The sequence below is a fragment of the Haliotis rubra genome, unplaced genomic scaffold (assembly GCF_003918875.1).
Source record: "Haliotis rubra isolate DU_JTF1 unplaced genomic scaffold, ASM391887v1 Scf9, whole genome shotgun sequence".
Lineage (NCBI taxonomy): Eukaryota > Metazoa > Mollusca > Gastropoda > Lepetellida > Haliotidae > Haliotis > Haliotis rubra.
In genome coordinates, this window is record NW_025767634.1 from 3,821,438 (window position 1) to 3,847,086 (window position 25,649).

Below are 25,649 nucleotides of genomic sequence, written 5' to 3' on the forward strand. Positions count from 1 at the left end.
GGATACACCATGCGGTATTAGCGTAAGGTCCGTTGAATCTCCAATGTCCAAATGTCCGGAGTACACTTTGGTTCGGTATGTAGAGCACGTTATTCCACGTAGGTGTCGCAAGCCGGTCTTGCCCATGACGCCAGTGTCATCAGTGACAAAGGTGTACATCAATTGTAAGGCTGGGAAGAATATCTGACCTAACACTGGGAACCACTGACGTGTGGCAGATCTCGGAGCACAAGGCTGACAGCTGACAAGGGTTGTGAACCTCCACGTCAGTGGTGTAAATCATTATGGAGACGGAGAACTGTTTGGTTCACGAGTCGTGATGTACGTTGTAAAATGTCTCTGTAGAGACAGTGTGTATCAAAGTCGACGTCAACATTTTGCCGCCAATTCAACTGCATACAGGCGGTCTACAGATTTCCTACAGGCGATAACATATGGGAAACGATAGAAAAAACAACCTTTAAATCGTATAATAGTGTAAAACACTCGTGGTTTCAATACAGCATACTGCATAGATTTCTGCCAACAAATGATTTGCTAACAAAAATGAAATATAAAGATTCCAACACATGCACATTTTGCAAATCCGAGAAAGAATCAATTCTACATCTATTTTGTGTCTGTAAAGTCATAAAAAACTATTTGGAAGAAAATAGAAGAATGGATATTCGAAAAAACAGGGTCAAATATTATCTTTTCAAAGAAAAATATTATTCTTGGATATTGTGAAAATAGAAACCATGTTCTGAATTTGATAATAACAGTAGTGAAATATAATATATACAAAATGAAACAAAGAGATAAAACACCAAATTTGAACTACATTATAGACTGACTGACTGAGTTTGGTTTTACGCCGCTTTTAGCAATATTCCAGCAACATCACGGCGGGGGACACCAGAAATGGGCTATACACATTGTACCCACGTGGGGATTCGAACCCGGGTCTTCGGCGTGACGAGCCAACGCTTTAACCACTAGGCTACCCCACCGCCCATTACATTATAGAAGACGTAAAGACACATATTATGCTGAACGTTTTAACGCCGATTCAAATTGCAAATATGACAGCTTCACAAAATTTTGGTCACTATGTCACAATCTGTTCTGTTAACCTAGCGCTATATATAATGTACTGCTATTATATTTTCAAGTACCTATTCATTTCAACCTGAATGCACATTTGCCTGTAAATCGACTTGGTATAAACACGATTCGCAAATATACAAACACGTTATGTAATGAACTGTATGACCTGGATGTATGGAGAATAAAAAATTATAAATAAAAGATCTCGGAGCACAAGGCTGACAGCTGACAAGGGTTGTGAACCGCCACGTCAGTGGTGTAAAGCATTATGGAGACGGAGAACTGTTTGGTTCACGAGTCGAGATATACGTTGTAAAATGTCTCTGTAGAGACAGTTTGTATCAAAGTCGACGTCAACATTTTGCCGCCAATTCATCTGCATACAGGCGGTCTACAGATTTCGTGTTGGAAGCGTAATGATTGCGGCGGTGATATCCTACACGTACAACAAACCCGGTATAGGTGCAGGGCAAATGTACGGTCGAACGCTATCGTGATCTACACTGTACATAGCCTCTTTTCTGAACCATGCTCAACCGCTTAAAGCGCGTGTAACAGCAGCATCCCAATATGAAGTCGGTACTTGACGCTAACATACACAATACGAGGTCCACGGCTCGAGGACTTAGTTGACATGTCATCGTATCCCAGTTGCGTAGATCGATGCACACGGTGTTGGTTACTGGAATGTCTGGTCCAGACTCGATATTTACAGACCGCCACCATATAGCTGGAATATTGCTGAGTGTGGCGTTAAGCAACCATCTAAGAGGTCCACGTGATCGTGGTAATTTTCTGTGCTGTGTGCTCAGTGTTGCAATGTTTTCTTGTTTGCAATTTTATGATAACTCAAGTGTTGTGCGAGTAGGTGATCTTGTAAATGCTGCAAAGAAACACCGCTGTTGACAAAACGGTCCTTCTTAGAACAGGGGGGAAAAAACATTGGAAGAGTGATATGTACCCACGAAGTTTTGTTTAAGCACAACCTAATACTTGATATTCCCCTTAATTTCCAATGCTAAGCACCTCTACGACATTACCTGCAACATATAGTGGAAGGAAACAGCTGCACCGCTAGAATGTAACGTTAAACCATGGGCACTCCCGTGTCCTACCATGCCTCCAGTTAGGCTGGTGAACAGGAATCCCACCCATGGCAATCACTAACACAAACACCAAATACTCATATAAAAAATGTTTATTTCTTGTGATGAAAAGACGATACATATACAGACCAATTAACGATGTATATACATATGTACAGACAAGAAATCTAGACGGCAACTATTTCGTCACAACATAATAAGCTCCAGTACAAATGGAACTCTGTCCCTGCCCTTCTGGAGACAGTTACTTGTCAATACAAGCACAAAGCCATGCCCTTCAGTACCCAAAGCTCAAGGGTTCTCCCATTCAAATGTATGCAGTTTGTTTTGCAAATACTAGCAAAATCATACATCACGCATTTGATAAACATTTTGACAAAAAACTTCAAACCTTCTTGATATAAAACTTTTGTCAATATAATAAATAGTTAGGTAATAATAATCGAGTTAGGTAATATCTACAACAAAACAATAACAGGATGAGAATGTACTAAGACACTTCAGCTGTAAACCTTATTCAGAAGGTATCTACAGAAATGTGGTCATCTTCCAGCAAGGTATTGTTTTAAATTTGCTGAAATTTAACAACTATCAGGTTTTCGTTTTTTCATTGATTAAAGGACAAAATCAATATTCTATATTTTGTATCTTCAACGTATTTATTGTAAACTGTCAGATCTGGAATCTGACAGATTTTGAGTAAGTTGTTCCGGATGTTACAGAAGAACCCTTAACAAATTGTATGTGTAATTCTGGGGCTGTTAATATCAAGTTCAAGAAATGCATGTTTCAGTTGATTCATTTGACTAGCAATGAACTACTTGGCGACAGCTAACCATGTCATCATTGTCGCCTTCCAAGACATGTAGAAATGTTCAGGACTCACTTCCATCACTGGATTCATCACAGAAATATCTCTGCCAAATGCAATCTTTATAACAAATTGCAATGATTAATGCCCAATGAAAAAGTGTAACAATGACAGATGAACACCTGCAACCACTGGAAAATGTACAATATATAGAAACCTAAAAACACTTCAATCCAAGATTTCTTTGAGGACTGACACAATCCACAATGGTGAATTACTTGGACATTTAGTCTTTAATTACAACTTTTTCTTCCTTATCAACAGAAAGTTCTCTCAAATTTAGATCAACTACAAGAGCACTAGGCATTTACTTGAATCTGAAGCACTTCCTGGTACTACATACAGGTTGTATGGTCCCATAATAAATAATGCCATCTTATGTTAGACTGGGTTCCTATTTATGAAGCACAGCAACCTTGTTTGCTGGTACTCAAACCTTGTGAAATATGTTCAGAAAAGCCTTAATTTGTATCTACCAGCAAGTTCAGATATCAGATCTTTACTAAAGGTCAAAGCAGGTTTGCAAGTTGCACCACCTTAACAGATGAGATAGTGCTAATGGGATCACTTTGGTGTAAGATGAATTGTGCTGGGGTCACTGAAGTCTCCAAGCCGGTTGTGATTGTCAACAGCACGAACTGCAAAGTGATACTTGTTACCTTCTTGGAACTGAGTTAGAGTACAGGCCATGGGTAGGGGCAGGGCTTTCACATCACCCACCTGAAACACAAGGAGGACAATATTACTACCAGGCTCCTTGGTTGGTTGTTTAATGCCACACTCCGCAAAATTCCGTCTATAAGGCAGCGGTCTGTAACTAATCGAGTCATGGCAACAGTGAGCATATAGCACAGAAAATGACCACGATCACATGGACCTCGTAGATGGTTGCTTAACGCCATGCTCAGCAGTATTCCAGCTATAAGGCAGCGGTCTGTAAATATTGAGTCTGGACCAGACAATCCAGTGATTAACAGCATGAGCATCGACCTACGCAATTGGGATACATTGACATGTGTCAACCAAGTCAGCGAGCTTGACCACCCGCACTACCAGGACTGAAAGGTATTACCAATATACCTCAAAACAAATTACAATTGATAGCATTGCAATGGTACTTGGGTAAAAAAACAGTTAATATCTACACAGATGCTTATTCACAATTGTAAACCAAAAGTCACTGTGTTCTATATTCTGATGATGAAAAACATGATCGACTGGTATTCGATTCCTGGAAATTGCAAGACTATTCGCTGCGTATTAATACGTATAAACATCGTACACACCATTGTATTGTTGTGTCGTCAGCATTGGTGATGTCATTTAAATCATATTGTGACGTAAAGTCGGAATGATGTCACAAATGAGCAGTTCCAGATGCTACCATGGGAGACGGCTGATGCCACTTCACTGCTGTACGTGTACTCGATGTCAATGAGTGCAGACACAAAAACGCGTGTGGACCTTTTGGTTTACTTTTGTGTTTACAATATCGATAAACATCATGCGTTGGCCAATTTCAGGGTGTTATTGAGTATTTGAGGCACGGGAATATTTCATTTGAAACCTCCAGCTAACGCCGTCGGTTCCAAATAAATTCATGTGCTTCAAATATTCAATAACACCCTGAAATTGGCCAACACATGATGTTTATCTCCTAACTGATGTTTCCCTTCATAATTACTTAACAAAACTGCATACTGTACATATTATAAATTGTATTTCAAAACTGACTGACTGACTGAGTTTGGTTTTACGCCGCTTTTAGCAATATTCCAGCTACATCACGGCGGGGGACACCAGAAATGGGCTTCACACATTGTACCCATGTGGGGATTCGAACCCGGGTCTTCGGCATGACGAGCCAACGCTTTAACCACTAGGCTACCCCACCGCCCCTGTATTTCAAAAGAAAACCTAACTTTGACACTGGTGTTATCAGAACCATAACAATAAAGTTTAGGGTGTAGAAAATAGGTCCTGCATATACACATATTTTCCCTTCCATTTAGTCATTACCTTAAGAGTAAACATAGCCAAAAAGTCAACAAATTGTAACTTTCATATATTAAAACTGATCAGCACCAATCGCCATTTTTTAAGGACCACATCTCTTTTTTTCCTTTGCAAATATTAAATAGTACACAACTGTAATAGCTAAAATCACAAGAAGAACAGGAACATATAAATATCTACAGATATACCCTTGGTGATGGACAAAATGTTCGCAGATGATATCCTCATTTGTTTATTAACTATTGCAATGAGCAATATTCCAGCTACCAATGTATCACAGTAGCATGAAAACAAAGAAGAGATACCAGGCTGTTGGGTTGAGAATAAACACATGTCTGTTCTTAAATGTTTGCAAAGTCACTCAATTATTGTTTTGTTTCAAACGCTTCTTTGTTTCACTGCTAAGTACTAAAGCACCAAAGCCTGAAATGCTAAAAAGTATGATCAAAGGTTTAATATCCTCACCTTCTTCCACAAAGACGTGCTTGGTGGAGCAGAACTCTCCTGATATGCAAACAGCTGGTAAGAGGCTATCTCTGCATGGTTGTCTTGTAGTGTCATGTTCCAGGACAACACAATACCTGCAAAGGTAGGAGAAGTGGGCAAATTAGCAGTCAACACTAAAACTAGTTTTCATTTATTGTTGAATACAGCAGTATTTGTGATCATGAGGTCCTGGATATAACCAAGTCTGGAAATACCAGTGGTTGATATAAGGAGCAAAACCCAATGTCATCAGGTACAATGACACATCAGCAACTAAGTCACATAGCCTGACCACCCCATCCAGTTAGTCACCTCTTGCTAGAAGCACATGTGGACAGTGACCTACACCAGAATTGAAATCCATCAAGGCCTTCTTTTTTCATTACTTGGTTTATAGATCCACCTACCCAAAATGTGAAGGAAGTGAATTGTTTTTACATTTTGTTTTTGCAATTATATGCCGGCAACCTGATAAAAAACAAAGTATGTGGAATTTTTTTTCTTAAATTAAAAATAACAAATTATACCTTTAAATATTCCCTGAAACAGAGTGGAACAGAGAGAAAGGGAATGCCACAGGCTGCTCAGCAGGCATGCTGCACCAGGCATGTATAATACACTCAAGTGTGCAAACAACATCTCCATATTCCCTTTTTCTTCTCTGCCTTCCTACCGACCTAATATTTTTAAAAAAAATCGTAACCAAGTAATACAAAAAAAGGCCCAAGGATTCATATAATTATTTCACAGGTTTGGTCTTAGGAATGTCTGTTTTCAGCTTCTGTTTATCATTCAAGCAGCTACAAAGGTATCAGAATATGTTGAAGATAGAGGTTATACACATACCTTGACTGACTCTTGAGATTTTGAGACCTGGTTTTGGAGGCATGACTCCCTTGATCCCCCTGCTGAGTTGATTGGCTGGTTTGGCAGGGAGCGGTGCTGGATGTTTCGGAGTGGCTGCAGGTGACGAGGCAGGTGCTGGAGCTGCAGTTGGGGCAGGAGCCAGAGAGATGGGCTGTGTCAGAGAGAAAACAATACATATCAATAGCAATAACACTGTACTATCAATCACTAATAGTTTCATGTACTATTTGATCTCTCTTTGTTAATAGTGAGTGAGTGAACGAGTTTAGTTTTATGCCCCACTCAGCAATAGTCCCACCATATATCAATTCTAACCCGGATCTTCACCGGTTCTCTTTGTTGATAAGTAACTTCTTTTCTGTCAAGTAAAACTGAAGCTGAAACCATATTTGACTTCAAAGGCGAAAATAATATTGGCTGAGACGGTGACCATATACACATAATGATTGTCCACTCACTGTTGACGCTGGAGTAGATGAAGGTGCTGTTTGTAGAGGTGGTGGTGGTCTGGTTGTTACTGTCTGTAATGAAGAGGCCGGTCTAACTGGAGTCCGAAACAGTGATTGTACCTGGACGTAACTGAGGCATGGTCTGCCCCACTGGAGTCCCTGCCGGCTTAGCAACAGGTAGAACCGTGGGAACAGTTGTGCGTATTTGAGTCTGTTGAGTGTTAACATGGCTGGAAGCAGGAACAACAGTCAGTAAGGTTCCTGGTCGTAGATTGGACCCTGATGCTACAGTCACGATTTGGAATGTCCCTCCTGGCCGTGTTAAACTCGGGGCACCTGCATTGACAAGTCCTGGTGAACTAAGTAGGATAGATGTTCCACTAGTCAGTGACTGTTGTAAAGTGAGTGGATTCACCCCTCTGATCACTTGTTGCTGCACAAGACCCGGACGAAGAGCAGAAACCGCTGTCCCGGGGCATCACTGTCATTGTTCGTGCAGGCTGAGTCCCAGTTGCTGGACCTTTAGTGTTATCATCATCGGATGTCAAGTCAATCACCTTGGGCACATTCACAATCCCTTTAGCCCCAACCTGACCAGCAAGATTGGGAGAGCTTACAACTATGACATTGGAGCCTGATATGGGCTGGCCTGAAACAGTTTGTAACTTGCTGGTGGTGTCAATGGTCTTGGTGTTGTCAAGGAGACTGCGCACTGTGGTTAAGGATGTGGGAAGGGCTGATGACAGGGCAGTGTTCAGGTGGTGGGCAAGCTGAGGTCGGACTCCGGTCAAGCTACCTAGTGGAGGCTGGCCAGCTATGAGATTGGTTGATGGAGGGGTCGGAACAGCAGTAGCAGACAACAACTGAAATGAGTACATCAAGATTTGGTCATATACACAGAATAGCTGCTGGTAGATATGACACAAACAGAAAGCAGAAATTACCACTATCTCACAACATGAAATTCCTGATTATTTAAGGAAATCAGGTAAATTACCTTAAAGACGTCCAGTTCCTACTGACCAAATCACAAATCCCTCCCTTGCAAATGTAGCTTGTTCAACCAAATCAAAGCTTGGGAACATCTACTGATGATCAGAAACAATGATATAATCTGTAAACACAACTATTCAGAAAGTATGTACCAAGATCAGTCTTTTAACTCAACACTGTTTATACATTGTACTATATGGCCTGTGGCTTCCCAAGTAAGATAATAGAACTATTTGTGCATTATTAATCAATATTTTGATATTTCAGCTGAGAAACATTGTTCTGCACATACAGGAAGATCAACATACCTGTGAGACACTGCTCCTGTTGACTGTGGTACCAGGGACTGCAGAGGCAGGGGATATCTTGCTGCCTGATGTAAACACAACTCCAGCCACGCTGGTCGAACTGACGGGGGCAGATGCAGTGTTGCTGGAGAATATTGGCATGGAGAAACTGGTACTGGTAGCTGGTGCAGCTGCTTTAGGGGGAGTTTTAGGCTGCTTCACTGCCAAACCAGTTGCAAAATTAGTCTGGAAACAAAGTCCACATTGAATCATTAGAAGCGTCAGTTGGGCAATGAAAAAATATATAATAAAACATAAAAATATGTTCTTTATGGACTTGCAACAAGTTAGCTTGGGTTGGTTTAATAATCCCAAATGTGTATCGGTCAGTACCGAGTTGAAACTGAGTTGGTTTGGTCGAGTGAACAATGCTGATTCTGTCAAAAGGAATCTTAGCCTCCTGAAAGGATCTACTTCAGAGAGGGTTTTGTTCACTTTATAAGAGGACTGGAGAGTCCACAGATTATAAAAAAGGTTTTGTTCCACTATTTGAAAAACTTTAAAAGTTACTTTTCGATATAATTTCCAGTTGTATCCTGTTTTAAATATTTTTGAAGATGCAGCAGTTGGGCAAATTGAAATGTGCATTAAAACTTGTATCCCTCACCAATGGTATGTTTATTTGGTTCAAGACTTATATATATTATCAAGCTCAACAACCCAAAGCTGCCATGTTCTTCTTGTTAAGGGGTTAATGACACAATTTAAATCCTGATTAATCGGCAGTTGATGACAAGTACCTTTAGCTGTAACAGGACGTTGTTAATTTGAAAATCCAATCCAGTACAGTGGTTATCACAGAATCAGTGGAGTTTTCAATATGTTTTGATGGAATTAAAACAAAATATGCAAGACAAAAAATTCCTACAACATAAAGGGTAAGCTATTGATCACTTAACTTATTAGTGAGAAAATACAAATGGTTCATGACTGACTGGAATTTGTTGTCCTGAAAACTTAAAAATAAACAACCCCAAAACTTCCAAAATGCCTAAGTAGCCAAAGGCACCAGTTCATGGCCAGACTGAAAAAAAAAGGTAACAGGTTGAATGGCCTTGAGCAGACTAAGGCTTAGTCTCTGAATATATATAATTTTGATAGTAACAAACAAGCCCATTTATATTGAAAAGGAGCCCTTGGGAGACCAGAGATTCAGAACCTGAGGAAATCTAGACTTGCTTTATTTAGGGCTTCAGCACTGCAGAGAGGGCTTGGCAGTAGGTAAATTAATGAGGTTCAGGAACTGTGAGACAGACTAGGCCTTGAGTTACATGCTCTGGAAACAAAACATAACGAACAGAAGGTTGGATTGAGAGCACCTATTGCAATATTCACTTCCAATCTGTGGTGAGGGATAAAAAATTAAAAATTTCTTCATCACTTTTTTTAAGTGGAGTTTTTGGCTACTCCTTGTGGAATCTTTAAGCTGAAAAATACATTATACCCACCAGGATATACTTTCAGTAACATTATGTAATTATCATTTTAACAAGAGATTGTAGACTTTTGGGAACATATTTGACGTAAGTTAAATAATTCAACCTTCTCAATTATTCCAAGCTTATTTATCTATAGATCTGATGCCAAGTGCATGGGTAAATTTCCGGCTGATTATTTAACCAAGACTCAACCAGGAAACATTGTTAGTCACAGATGTGAAAAATATCAGAATTGTTAAACATGTTAAAGGCATTTAATTGACAAAAACCGTTGAAAGAAACTTCAGATGAACCATTATCAACCTCATGAACAGGCAAACCTCAAGTCATGCAGGGATGACTACCCAAGGGAGCTAACTCTTCAACACTTGTAAACAGATCTACTCTACATGTAGTCTCTGCAAACTATACTACATTCATTCAGTTATTGTTTGTTTGTTTTAATTCCTAAATCACAATCACCTGTTCAAACAATTCTAGAAGTTAGTTCTGTGACAATTAATTTCAAGACAACATACAATTCATACATAACATCAATCGGACAGATTTGTTTTAAAAAAAATCACAAAAAACAATGGATCATGCTAGGTGTTGTCGAGTGGTGAAGGACAGGATGTGAAATCAGTTCAACAGCAAAACTAACACAAACCCTACAGTTCAAGACCCACACTCCATATATACCTGAGACTCAGATTGCAAAGTCTGTTTTTCCTGTGAGATAAGCACACATATTAACTTCCTTCGCTGAATGTGTGTTCTATTGATTGTTTCATATAAAGCTAATATTTAGTTGTGTGGAACAGCCTTTTTCACTCTACTTGTCTGAGCTATCAAGGTAAGTGGTAAAACTAAATATCGTAAACTTGACACCGACTACTAAGGTCTATGTACTTCAGTTATTAGCAGATATATATGTATATTAAAGATTTTGGAGAATTCTACAAAATCAAGGGATAGTGGTTCCATTTATCACCAATATACTCAAAGGTGATCATTCAGGTAACAGGTAATCATTCCAGATTTTAAAAACACCTATTCCATGATCTAACTAAATATATATCACCCATATCCAATAAAAGAATCATCACATATTTCAATGACTGCTGGTTTTCGGTGATTATTATTTGTATGTATGTGTTTCTTACCTTGGTGTCATCGGCCTGCACAGCCACACTGCGAGTTGTTATTTGCTGAAAGAATAGAATATCATACATACACAAGCAGCAGGGAATCACTGGCATTATCCTGCTTGGATGTAACCCATCTCACATATCAACAGAGATGCCAACCCTAAGTTACCCCAATTAGTATTTTGGCCAAAAACTGAAGCAAAAATTAGTATTAACCTTTCCAAAGAATTTTCATATTTAATACAGAATATATAGATATTCTAAGAACTTGTTACTAACATTGTACTCACCTAAATCAGTAGTAAGTATCCACATACAGCTTGATACTGAATAAAATGTAGTTGCAATTTATTGTGTATGGTACGTATGCTATTTATAATTTAATTTAATGTATTTTTTTAAAATTTGTACCTTCTTACTGTTATCGTAGTCGCGTATTTTGTGTTGTTATTTTTTTTCATAAGGAATATGATAAAATTGTAGGAGTTGGCATCTCTGTATCATCTTCAGTAATTCAGCTTATTTTTATTACTCTTACAATAATGAAGCATCAAGAAAAGTATTATCCTACAAACTTATTACACATTTTCAGTACCCTTCAACAGACTTGGCTTCCCCATACTAAGGCAAAGGTAGACATGGCCTTTAGCCATTTAGTCAGATACAGTGAAGATCTAGTGGGACTGGTCATCTCCAAAAATCAGGATATTTTACACATACCACCAGTCCAAAATAAGCTGTGGATTGTTTGGATCTGGCCAATGGTGTCTACCATGGCATGGATAACAATGCAACTGGAAACAGAAAAGAATGATGTCCAGCAGGTTTACCCTGAGTGCAGCGGTAGCCGCCTTTCTCTTCTCCAACCTCTGCTGTAAAACAGTGAGCTCCAGGACCTTCTTCTGCAGTTCTTTAGCCTGAGTTTTCCACGATTCATTGGCCATCTGCAGATCCACTATCTTGGACTTGAGAGAATCCATTTTGCTGTCACGATGAGCTTTGAGGTAGGCAGAGACTTTACTTCGTACAAGAGCTTCTAATTCCTGGAAGAAAAACAATTGGTTGATGAGATCATCACTTACAACATAAGACTGCCAGTAGTTTCACACATTTGATGAAGTTGACCTTCTGTAGCACCATGAGGGTACATTTTGGCCAGTTGCATTTAACAACATTAAATCACATTGACTTACTTGACAGACTTTAAGTTTGCACAGCCAAGAGTCAACATATCAGCCATGACATCAATGCAGTATTTAAAGTTAAATATGTTTAACAAATCAATCTGACATTAGGTGACATTCATCTAAATAAGTTCAAATACTACATCCAAGTACAAATCTACAAACTCCTTGATTAACCTCAGAGCTAAAATGTAATGTTTAATTAAATCCATGTGACCAAAAATTACAATTGATCCAAAATGTTCAAATCCTTGTAATTGGTTAATTATCAAAATATCTACATTCCAAATACCGTACTAGGCCATATTTTCTAGTTTCAGTATTTGAGGTGGAACTACAAAGTAAGCTGGAAATACCTGACTACAGATTCCTTACTTACAAATCTTCGATGACTTCAACTTTGATAATGCAACATACCTTCCCTGATAGCCTAATGGTCTTTGTGCTTGACTGAGATGTCTTGTCATCATCCTCATCGCTCACAGAAGACAAGGCATCCTCCGACTTCTCACTCATCTCACTCCCTGGGTGGGAGTCTTCATCCGAGGTATCAGATTTGATGGTATCAGGAGAAATTCCAATTTGTGATCCCAACTTTCCTATGACCATGTCCAGCCTAGACCTCTTGGGTGGAGCCCCGGACTCTGAGGCTGGATCTTCCTGAGATCTCTTACGATCAGTTCTAGAGGCAGGTGCGGCTTCAGCTGAATCTTCTTGTGTGACCTTTTCCACTTCCTCTTTGACTTCGCTGTCCTTTTCCTCCTCTATCTCCATAGGTTTGATATCATCATCTATTTCCACTTTACACTCTGATTTGACTTCTTTCTTCACCTCTTGTTCAACAGGCTTATCATTTTCCCTTATGAACTCAGTCTTGGTCTCGGCTGTGATGGGTTCCTTAGAAACAAATTCACTCTTAATTGTGTCTGTACCCTGAGGTTGAACTTTTGTGTTACCTGAGTTGACCATAGGTTCCTCATCATCACATAGAATAATATCATCGTCCTTCTTGTCAGAGTCATCATCAATTAATTCCACATCACTTTCTTGTGAAACTGATTGTTCAGATGTATTCTTTGTGACATTTTTTCCATCTTGTATGTCCTTAGCACTTTTACCTGCACAAAATGGAAGACAATCTGAACTGGGACATAACACCAAGATTCAAGAAAAGACTTGTATCTTTTCATTCTTATCAAGACAAGTGTAAATGCATTTCATCAATATAAAATGTTGGAATCATGCATAATTTTTATCCGTACATACGCCGACACAGCCCATATATGGAGCCCTGAAATTCATTTAGTTTAAAAATATGGTCATGTCATGCACTTAAAAGCTGCAATATCAATGAAAGTATTGAAAGTCTAAGAACACCAAAAAAATGGTTTCAACAACTTATCAAAGTACTAATGCATCAATGAACCTAAAGAAATTTTAAATGAACTCTTTTGATTATTTTCTCTTTGATTTGTTTTGATCTAAACTATTCTGCTTGAACAATGTTGAAGAGATACGTGGGTGTCATCCAGGAAACATTATTAATTTCACTTACAACTTCCACAATAAAAATATACTCAATGGAAGATTCTTTTTGTGTGAACGTTTTACACTTTGTCATTCTGTTAAATGTTTCAATAAAATCAATGACCTAGGATGCTTCTGAGAATAGATGAAGCAATACTATTGCAACACTGGTATCCGAAAAGTTAATTTTTAACATACTTGATAGTCACTCTTGATGAAAAATATATAGCGTGATTTGATGTAACATCTGGCCTACATTTACATGATGATAGTGAAGACAGCTGCTACATACAATATTTCTGGTTTCCAACGATAAACTGCTATCAGTGGGTCAAACAAATAGTGATGATCAATTTCTTACCATCGGTTTTGCTGGATGCACTCCCAGCTCCTATCACAGTTAGATTCTCAAACAGGTTGCCCTTTCTGGGAGATGGAGACAGGAGCTTGCTCTTTTCAGAGCTCTTTTCTGACGAACCACTTGTTGGTTCAATATCCATACACTCTTCGTGTTTGGGCTTCACCAAAAGTTTATTCAACTCATTACCCTGTTTAAGTTTGGACATGATATCTCTCACTGAGTTTCTGACCTTATCACCGATCGTCAAAGGATGATCCCCAAGCTCAGAATCCTGAGACTTCTCATCCTTTTCTGTTACAGGTTCCCTTTCGGACAGCAGCATCACTTCATCATCACAGCTATTTGATGTTTTGGCAGTTTCATTTGTTTCTTCATTGTCACTGTCTAGTATTTCAATTTTATCAGAGGTAGATACTTCTGGTTCTGCAGATGTCTCCCTATCAGCATCCTGAGATGTTTCCTCTGAATGTATCTCAGATGGTGCTCCAGACTGCATTTCAGACTGAGCATCTGATTGCAATTCAGATTGAACTTCTGACGGTGCTTCCGACTGTAATTCAGAAGGTTCTTCAGACTGAACCTCGGAAGGAACTTCAGACTGAACCTCGGAAGGAACTTCTGACTGAACCTCAGATGGTTCTTCAGACTGAATCTCGGATGGTTCTTCAGACTGAACCTCGGAAGGAACTTCAGACTGAACCTCAGAAGGAACTTCCGACTGAACCTCAGATGGTTCTTCGGACTGAACCTCTGATGGTTCTTCAGATTGAATCTCACATTGTCCTTCAGATTGAGCTTCCAATGGTTCTTTAGACTGGGCTTCTGGTGGCTCTTCAGACAGAGTGTCCAATGGTTCTTCAGATTGGACTTGGGAAGGTTCATCAGACTGAACTTCAGAAGCTTCTTCACAGAGTTCTGTTACTTCATCTTCTACTTCCATGGGTTCCTCCTGTTCCTTGACATCCTCAATATCATTAACTGACTCTATACTAGGAGTCTCGTGTCCATTGTCACTTGGCTTAGAGTCTACTCCAGGAGAAGCTACAGCCTTGGCATCACCATTTGCTTGATCATCTATATCTGCTTTGGCTTTTAGTATAGATTTGCCATTGAAATTCCCTGATTTCTCCTTAACAGTGTCGCTTTCCAAACCAGACTCAGTCTTGGCGCTGTCCCCTTCCCCATTCAAAGCTTTGAGGTTCATTATTGCCTCCTGGAAACTGTCCTTCACATCACTCATTGAGTCCGAAGAATCAGATGAACCAATCCCACTGTCACCTTCTGATTTGGTTATGCCCAGCTTAGGTAGTGACAAGGCTTGTGGTAATTTAGCAGTAGATTTTCTGGCAGTGGTTATCGTGAGAGAGTCACCTAAAAATAGATATGAATAAATCTCGTTTCCAAATAATTTTTTGTGTTTTTGTTTTAACATCGCACTCAGCAATATTCCAGCTGTGATCAACATCATGAGCATCAATCAAAGCAAAATAGGATACGATGACATGTGTCAACCAAGTCGGTGAGCCTGACCACCTAATCCCATGAGTTGCCTCTTACGACAGACACGGGTTGTTGAAGAAGTATTAGAAAAGCACATAAAATATGCTGTTGGCCCATAAGTGATATTCTCATTCATGGCTTATGAACCCATTTATGCTTGCGAGATTAAAAACTTCATCATTTGAAACATAATAACATTTCTACAGCCTGTGTGTTTTCTCATCAACACAATCAATGAGTTAAAGATTTATTTTTCAACATTACTACACTAGATTTTGTGAAAGAGTGAAAGCTGTCTACGGTTGTCATCTTCAATATTCTATCCATCATGGTCTGTAAATAATAGAGCAGCATCAGAGTACTTCCTAAGTCCTGTGGACGTATTACCACCTGACCGCCTCCGTGGTTTAGTGGTTAGAGCGTCCGCCCGGAGAGCGGAGGGTTGCGGGTTCGATCCCCGACCGCGTCATACCAAAAAGACATTAAAATATGGTACTTGTTGGTCCCTGCCTGGCGCTCTGCATTAATGGGTACAACAAGGACTGGTCGGCTCGGAGTCCGTATAATGTGTCTGAGTGGGGTATTCATGCTTCACTGCGGCATGGTATCTCAGTGGGCTAGCACTATAAAACCAGCTTAAGTCTGGGTTAGTACAAGCAGCCGCACATACACATAAATACGCATGCACGTCGTCATATGAGCGAAATATTCTCAAGCACGACGTTAAACGCTATTTCACCTCACCTCACCTCACGTATTACCACCTGTATCAAAACAGGTCATGGAAACAAAGAGGTTACATGTGCTGAATCAAATATAATTTGACGTAAACACAAGTACCGGTAACCTCATTCATTGAAGCACATCACAAATTTTGTGTGTTTAATTTTAAACCTCAAGGTATTGTTTTCTTATCTTAAACTCTACATACCTTTCACACTGTGCTTGAAGACTTGTGATTGAGGTTCTTTGGTTGACATTCTACACCTGAGAAAGGAAAACACACTATATAAACATGACGCTTTCAGGTTCACCACTGTGAGTTTACTTGTATTGGTCTGTCTAACCATTGTCAGCATTCATATCCAGCACAAAAATATAGAAAAACTTGTGTAAAAGTATTGCTCATTTAATACAATTTCTCACCAAACATTAACTGGGTAAATAAAAGAAAGTCAAACATTTATCATAAAAAATGTACGTGTTGAGCTCAACTTTCTGAAATGGATTTAAAATATTAATTTTGTTCGGAATGGCACAATTTGCAATTTCATCATCAAAATAGCTTTGTGCATTTTCTCCAATGATATATGTTCTCTTTATATTATCTGCTTTCCACGAGTAGAGTATTCGTCAAATGAAAAATATGTTTGCTTGTTGATTATTGAGAGTATTTATGGCATCAGTTTTTCTCTTTTCGTATCACAACCAACCACCATCCTCACATTATTATCAAGTGCGAGCGTTTTGATTCCAGTTTATGTTCAGGATTTGACTTCTTGATAAACAGCTGCATAATCCCAGCGGAATATGTGATACCATTTGGTGAATGTCTACGTTTCCTTTTTGAGCAGCTTATTGTAGTGATGCAATACATCTTCATAAAACAGTATTTACCACCCATATTAAATTCACCTTATGCATTGGATTGTAGCCCTACGATTCCGTTTTTGTCACTGAAACGTTTTCAACTCAACCATAATAATTTGTCGGTGAATATCCTGTACAGTTGCACGGCATCTTGAGGAGAACGGCGTCAGGTTTCAACCTCATTCAACCCAAACCGTATCTCAACGATCGCGGTGATGACTACTACACTGCGCCGAACAGCCGTCGGGGCCCACTCTCCCCGCGCCGCGTTTATCCACACTGTACGCACGCCCGGTCGATGGGGACTGTATGAACGCATATACACCGTCACTGTAGCGTTTTCAGATGAACAATAACCCTTTTTCCAAAGGTGACAACGGAGGCGCTTCGACCATTCATGTCAATCGGTCAACCTCGCCCCTTTCCGTATCCGCAAATTTTCAGGGGTAGTGGCCGATCGTGGCATGGTTCGCCGTGAGCCGCATCCATTGCGTGAGACCATCGTTTCACTCCCGATAGAGATGAGAGCTCAGCGAACAGCCTATCGCTGTGAGGAGCTTGCATGGGTTGCGTAGGAAAGTAATGAAATATCGCTATGCGTTTGCGAAGAATACTTTTCGTTCCCATCGCCTCAGTATACAGAAGGAACTTTAATAGGGATAAATCATAAAATAAGAACCTTGGACTTGAGATGAAAGAGTGGGGTGGAGTTGAACGCGTTGGTGACTGACACAGTTTTATCTCGGCGAGGAAGCAAAGCCTCACGCGTTTAGATCTAAATTTAGAATGATCAGTCAACGAACGTCATTGTCTACTGTTTGGTAGACTGACTTCAACCTAGCCTAACGCGTTCTGACCCAGTTACAAAAGCCCTTGTTATTTTACCTTTACCTTGTCACAACAGGCTGCCTTAATAATATCAAACTATTGTCCAGCCTAACCATATACTTAGATTTTTCGATTTCAACCCAGAAATCATGTCCCTACTTTCTTTCGATTATAGATTACGTTTACAAAAGAGCTCTAAGTTTGTTTCTTTTTCATTTTTGAGGGGTGCATGTTCTTCCCACCTAACGTTTGTTAACTGCTTTTAGGTTTCTTTAACTCAAAGTTTCGTAAAGAAACTATTTCTCAGTTTTGCTCCCGAGACGGGGTGGGCATACGGACGGAGCCGCATCTGGATCAAAGAATATATTTGGGCAGGGGATTATAACAACTTAACTACATGTGTATCTGATAATACATCATAACAAAAATAACAAAAGGTGTCACTTGTAGATTGAGACTGATGCAGTAGTTTGGTCATGTCTGGCTGCTTTGTTTGGTCAGAAAATATTGAATATTACATATATGCATTCTGAATAAGTGATGTAGAGTCATTATATTATCAACCAAAGCAAGCATTTCAAATTCTAATCCGATCACGCACGCACAGAAGAGAATACATACATACATACATACATACATACATTATCTGAAACATACGAGAATCTCTCTCTCTGCATCTAGACCCATGAAGGTCCGGGTTAGAATATTGGCCTTCAGTAGCCCATGCTTGTCGTAAGTGACGACTAACGGGACCGGGTGGTCAGACTCGCTGACTTGGTTGACACATGTCAGCGGTTCCCGATTGCACAGATCGATGCTCATGCTGTTAATCACTGGATTGTCTGGTCCAGGCACGATTATTTACAGACCGACGCCATATAGCTCGAATATTGCTGAGTGCGGCGTAAAACTAAACTCACTCACTCTCTGTGCATCGATGTATTCATATATATTCAGCGTACGTTCTCCCTAACACTCCACTGTTTCAGGTACATCTGCTGCATGCAGTTGCCTTTTACCACTGTGACTCGTGCGCAATAAAAATCACACTGAAAAGAGTTTGACAGTAAGAGGGTCACGGGATTAGTGCAGTTCCAGCCGCCTGCGGTAAATTCAGATGACATCTTTCAATTATGAGCAGCAGTAAGATATAGCTCGCTGTACACTCCCGTACAAACACAACTCCAAATGAAATAGGACTGATAATAGAGACTGATAACTGTTCAAACGTATAGTTCAAAGGAGCTTTGGCAAACATAGCTTGTGAAACACAGACAGCACGTGCTCACAACCCTTTGAACATTATGACATATCTCACACTCCAGTGCTGGAACGCGATTACTCAATAACTAATGCATTCATCTTGGGCTCTGTGGCGGTAAAAATCGTATATTCACGTGTTTGCTGCATTTGGTCCAAAGTTTGTTGGTTTTTTTGTACCGGAAGTTACAGGTGCCCAATCCTGTGGTCCAAATATGGACCGGAAGTCAAAGCCAAAACAACTTTCAAACTGCCTTCGCTGTTCGATTTCGTTTTTTATTTTTATATGTATAGCTCTGCACTAGGCAATATTCCATCTACTGTATATGACGGCGATCTGAAAATAATCGAGTCTGGACTAAACAATCAAGTGATTGACATCAGGGGCATCGACGCAACTGGGATACCTTGACATGTATCAAACAAGTATGACCACATGATCACGTTAGTCGTCTCTTACAACAATAACCTTTATTAAAAAATCGCAATTTTAGTGACATCCGCGACTGGGTGGTACATCTTGTTTACCGAAGACCGACTGATTCGACCCCGACTGGATATACAGCAGATCTTATGCTTCCATGAGCAGTTTCTTAGTAATCTGTAATGAGACTTGTTACCACACAGCATACATAACAAGTTACATACAAAACGACAGGAAAGATATTTCCAGAGTATTGTAGTGATAAACTTGTTTCAAATCCGTAAAAGGAAATCCTGCTTTAGATGCATAGGTTCACTTTTATTTCATACAATGTGCGTTACCCCGGAATGTCAGCATGATCCCCTTGCACAATGTCAACCTCACGCACGACTTCACCCGAAGCCAAATCACCACATTTAAAATCCAATGTGAGCATTATTTTGGCTTTATGTCACCTCACGATATCCGGTGTTTCTCTTGTCGATATGACAAATACTTGTCGATTAACAGACCCCTGCCAGTCCACAATATTCCCACAATATCAGCATACTATTTCAACCAGTACCCACACAATCAAGTCCGCTTTGGTCGTCTCACAACAAACCTGTTGCACGGCATTCTACTCCGGAATCCCATGAATGATTACGATGAATATGTACCATGAATCCATCTGTATTAACATAAAAGTGTACTGGGCCCCGTTCCTCAAAGCGATCGTAGCACTACGACAGTCGTAACTCCCATACTTTAACATAGACTTACGACTGTCGTAGCGCTACGATCTCTTTGAGGAACGGGGCCCAGGGCCGTAAATATGATCCGAATTTCTGTCAAATACATGCAATACACAACACCATCCCGTCACATCAGACAAGGAAAGACGGGTAGTTGGCATGCATAGTATCATTTGTCCATTATGATGTGACGTTAGTACAACGACTGGTGTTACATATTCTCACACCAACATGGTACCTGCTCTCTCTCAGAGACTTAAATAGCATTGAAGGTGACGAATCGTCACCCTCTTATATAAGAAAATGAAAAATTTCGTGCGAATGAAAACTGTGAATAATGTTGCACAGTATTCCTGAACATGAACTGAATCCAGAATAGCTGAGAGTCTGTCTTTACAACAAGGTGGTGAAAATCTCAGCTTTCGTGTTGTGGGACGTTGCTACATATAAAGTTTGACCTTACATATACTCCAGGGGCGGATACAGCTATTTGAGAAAGGGTGTCTCTGCACCCCCCGTTACTCACTAACGGCAGTCCGATCTTCTCTCACTCTATTTTAGAATGGAGCGAGTCTCCAAGCGATATAACAACCTTACAAATTTCATCTGGCACATTATTCAAGCGTAACTGTAATATTTGTTTACAGGCAATACGGTATACGCAGTGAGAGAAAGCAGGTGTGCTGTTTGTTTGGTTTAAAAAAAATAGATATTATTTTCTCATCAGGAGATTAAGTTTTATTCAAACACGGATATAAAGTACAAAATAAGCCGATATGCTACCTTAGGAAGGGCGGACCCTACGTGTATGTGTAAACCCTCCGAAACGTAATAAACCATTCAAGATCAATCGACAACGCTATTAGTACCAGCAGAAACTGGAACTATTTCTTGACACGAATCCAGTTAAACGGGAGCCTACGAGTGTACGTTAGTCATATCGATCTTGATTCCAATTATTGTTTTTTGGACATTTAATTTTCGCAAATCTCCACTGTATCCGTAGTTGTATGTTGTCGGCTATGGCTACTACAAACTCTAAGAAACGATTTCTACGTCAAGTTGTAAGTAAGAAATGCGGTAATAGCCAGCTGAGCATCGTATTCTGTAATCGTCGTCGTATTCCGCTAGACGCCGAACGAACGCTTTTCAAAGGTCATTGAATTGGCCCAACGCCAGGTTGTTATAGCAACATCGTTTGCGGACGATCCCACTCGGCGAAATAGGGGTCGTATCAAAGTGAATTTGGTGATTAATCACAGACCCTTTTAAGTGTTATAAATGCATAACTACTACCATGTAAGTCGATGCACGTGTATTTTGAAACATTTCTAGATGGAAAACAAGCATAGTTTCTATGTACTACACTCTGGCAGCTCGCTATCAGAAATCCGTATCTTCATGAACGATACGCCCTTACCTGACCTCTTAACAATAGCGGTTGAGGATCTCACCGCCAGTTGCTGTTTGAATGTTAATTTCGAATATAAACCAGGGCTCCACATATTATCAACATTATGATAAAAGCGCTAGTCTTAATGTCCAGCTCGCCTTGTACACAATTATATTTCTCAGTTCTCATTTACCTGAAAAAGACAGAGATTTTACATCCCTCGTCACGTGTCCCGATAAGAGTACTCGATGCGTGGGCGGTTGTTTTAATTAATTAGAAGTCTAATTACAATTTCAGAAATAATATTTAAATGCAGTAGAAGTGAGCTACCTTGAGGTCGCATGACGTCATGTCGAATATCGATTGGCCAATCAGCTGCCAGCGCGTGGTACCGATAGGGGTTTTCTCAAAGGTAGTTTAGTCTATTTTTCCCAGAGCGGGGCGGCCATGCAGACAAAGGAACGCTGAGTATCCTCGCGTTACTGGTGAATGTTGGGCGAGCGGCCCCAACTTGGGTGGGTGGATATTATAGGCTGGCGATAGTCTGCGTTCGATGTCGCTATGTTTCACTCAGCTAAAATAGAGTTACTGGGAGTATTTTCCTAACGACTAATAAGGTCTCTAGGGTAAGAGACTAAAACACGATCGATCGAAATCTATTTCTGGAGTATATTTCTGGGCGTAAATATGACTGCTTAGGCATTTTATCAGGGAAAAGTTAAGACATTACCAAGTGTATTCAAAAAGCGCTGATAATAACAGAACGGTGTTGTTTTCTTAATTGTAAGTCATCCAAGCATATTACATGGGCGTGGCTTACAAAAACACATCCTCAATAGCATGATGTGAAAATGAGCGACATTCCCACTTGAACTATGTGTAATGATCATATATTGTGTGACGTCGTGACGAAACAGCCCCTAATTCCCCGATCTCTTCCAGTTCTGTCTAATACGGCTGTCTGTTATTAAACAGACTATATGTGCGTATCTATAATAACATACGTATCAACAATGTACGATCGAAGAAAACTGTTGTCTTTCTCAAAAAAGTATGTTGTTACTCTTACCAATACCGTACTTTAAAAAAAATATTAAAATGAGATAATGCAGGTAATTTCCTCTCGACATTTATCGTTGAAGTCAGTCCATGGGGAAACGTTCATCCGGGCATCTAAAACGAGATGAGAGGCCCTCTTGGGGTTGTTCATTCATAAGGGTCACTTGGGGTCAGCAATACAGTAGCAAAAGCATCTAAATCTGGTGACGACAGATCATATATCAGATGTTAAGATGTTATTGTAAAATCGGTATTAATCAACAAGCTGATTTATGACACAAAACACTAGGTCAGTATATAAGGTCATATATTTGTTAATGTTGTAAACAAAACTAATATTTGAAAAGTATACATTAATATTTTAATTGAATTTGAGTTAAAATCATAACTGGCATTGCAGTACAATTTGTTTAGTGATATTGTTTTATAATCAGAAAAACAAACCCCAGAAATATCGACATAATGTAACACTTTTGATACAGTTGTTCAAATGTAAGACGTACACCGTATCAATCAAACTATAGCATATAGTTTAAGCATCTAAATCCACACACTGTCAGGCTTGCCTTCAAGTAGACACGTGAAGTAACGGGTCGACACCTGTGAACGCTAACACCACTTTTCAAATGATAGTGACAAACACCGCGATACACAATAATAACGAAAGTGTGGCGGGAATGATCTCGTCCCGTGGCAGACGTGGAAGAACGATATTCTAGGACTCATAAAGAGCATTGAACGTTTTGTCTATCTGGAAGCAAAATCAGGAAGTTAATTCAGAATCAAGTATAATATAACCTATCGAAATCCGCAAATTTCTTGCATCCAACCTGTGACGGCTGCAAACGCGAGTTGATCAAACACATAACCTATTTTACTACCCCAACGCAAAAGTGCATGCTTTTCGTCTAACACTATCAGAACAGGCACTCACTATAGTTTACGTCTCGCACGATTGGTAGTCCGGTAGAACAGTACCAACAAGGTTACTCATCGTTTACGTAGTAGCAAGTAAGATCATCAACAACCATCAACCCCTTTAGGGCCCCTGAGATAGTATCGTCCATCACGTGACCGGTGTTACAGGGATCGTCTCCCAACAACAGAGGACACGCGAGAACATGGCTGAGCCGAGTGTTGGAACGTTGATTACTCTTCTGTGTTGAAATCGATGTGTATCCCGCCAAGAATATGAATTCACTAAGTTGTATCACTCCAGTTAGTATCAGGACCTACTCGAGATGACGGTGACGACATGATACGTCTTTGTCGACGATGTTGTTCAAGTCAATACTTCCAACAAGGCGAAGATTCAAAAAGCGAGGCCGGAACAGTGGGCCCTGTTGGGATCTCGTGACTGAGGCTGCTGTGGAAGAAATGCACTGCGCTATGTGCTGGTGAATGAGAATACTTACTGTGACAACGGCTAAAGTTTTTGAGCATTTTATGGACGTGTACCCTGGCCACCTCTCTTGGATCAGACACAACATGGCAGCATTATTCAGACACGTCGCGCATGCGTGAGACGAATTATGCAAATTAGGGTGGAACGTTATTGGTTGAACGAAAGTATCAGTGTGACGTCAGAGTGATACTTTCGTTCGACAGTGATGACGACACATTCGCATGTACACCTGAAATTGTCGTGAGTCATATTTGCACCCAATGACCTTCGTACAGTTGTGTGAATTCATGTTTTTGCAACCAAAGTACGGTAAGGGGTTGTGTTTACAATGTATTTTATTTCAGCGTAATGTTGGCATTATTGCATAATTAACATTCAAATTTAGGAATAAATATTTCATCACAGTTTGACTATGGAAGCAGTTTACACGTGTGTGCTTGAACATGCTCATCAATTACGTCTAAAAGTAACTGCAAAATTTTAGCCCGGGGCCCATTACTGGTGGACCTAACGTTGTCCTGTTAAAATAATTCACCCGTCAACTGATAACAAAGAACTTTTCCCATATTTCTACAGCCGCAGCAAAACCATGAAATGTTATCTTCATCTCTGTAGCAGGAGGTTTCTCTCCGCCGTTCATGACGCGAGTATATTCTGTGACCCGGGTTGGCGCCGGAGCGGTTGATACAACAGACTGCATATCCCGTCGTTCCTCATTGGCTGCTCTGACCACGATCGATAAATTATCTGACTACGAGAAACGCTGGTCACCTTGACGTGGGCAGCCAACTTACTTTTGTGACATCTTTTTGAGAACTTAGCGGTATGACCATAAACGCTTAAGAATTACAACATTAGGCCGTATTGCTGGCCAGACTCATGATCCTTTACTCCTCGCAGTCGTGAGCTATATTTAGAATCCAAATTCGCTGGAAAATATCGGATTGGTAGATCCATGCTGGTGTCAACGTTAAGTGGGTCACACTTGGGAGCCATTACGCACCGTTCCGACTGTAATCAAACGGCCTACTCCTTTCTGCGTGTGTTGTGGCGGGGAAGATAAATTCATACAAGAAGCCGATGTTGCACACACTTCTATGTTAATGGTGATAATGATATGTGTAAATATTTTATGTGCAAATGTGGCTTGTGATTACATGCTGGTGCTTCCAAGATTAATATTTCAGGCGTAGTAGTGATTCTAACTCATTTTAATGTTATTTATATGTACAATTATTATTCCCAATATTTAAAATGGAGCCGAAATATCGACCAGGTGATAATTGCTAGAATTTGTTAGTTGTTTAACGCCGAACTATGCAGTGTTCCAGTTTTATGGCGGCGATGTGAAAATTATCGAGTCTGGACCAGACAATCGAATGATCAACATCATGAGCCTCGATCTACGCAGTTGGGATACGATGACATGTGTCAACCATCTACGAAGTGAGGTGAACTGTTATTTAGAAATGAATATTTCTACCGCACAAAAATCAGTTCGAATTCATTCTAGGCCGTTGTTATTCGTGCAACATTTGCGTAATGCGACATGGGAATGTTTATTGTTATCAAAAGAGTGTCATAACCAAAA

At 40.0% G+C, this 25,649-nt stretch overlaps 1 protein-coding gene across 1 annotated transcript; it reads right to left on the bottom strand.

Annotated features, from left to right (window-relative positions):
* Positions 1-2,271: 2,271 nt before the first annotated feature.
* LOC124263878 (activating transcription factor 7-interacting protein 1-like) lies at positions 2,272-24,155 on the bottom strand. Its single transcript, XM_046698605.1, is given in 14 exon segments — positions 2,272-3,786; positions 5,548-5,663; positions 6,415-6,586; positions 6,894-7,106; positions 7,108-7,261; positions 7,263-7,747; positions 8,186-8,410; positions 10,345-10,374; positions 10,809-10,853; positions 11,624-11,836; positions 12,395-13,095; positions 13,866-15,236; positions 16,297-16,352; positions 24,069-24,155. Coding segments are annotated over 13 exon segments (3,930 nt in total). The 5' UTR covers positions 16,346-16,352; positions 24,069-24,155; the 3' UTR covers positions 2,272-3,630.
* Between the last annotated feature and the right edge of the window lie 1,494 nt (positions 24,156-25,649).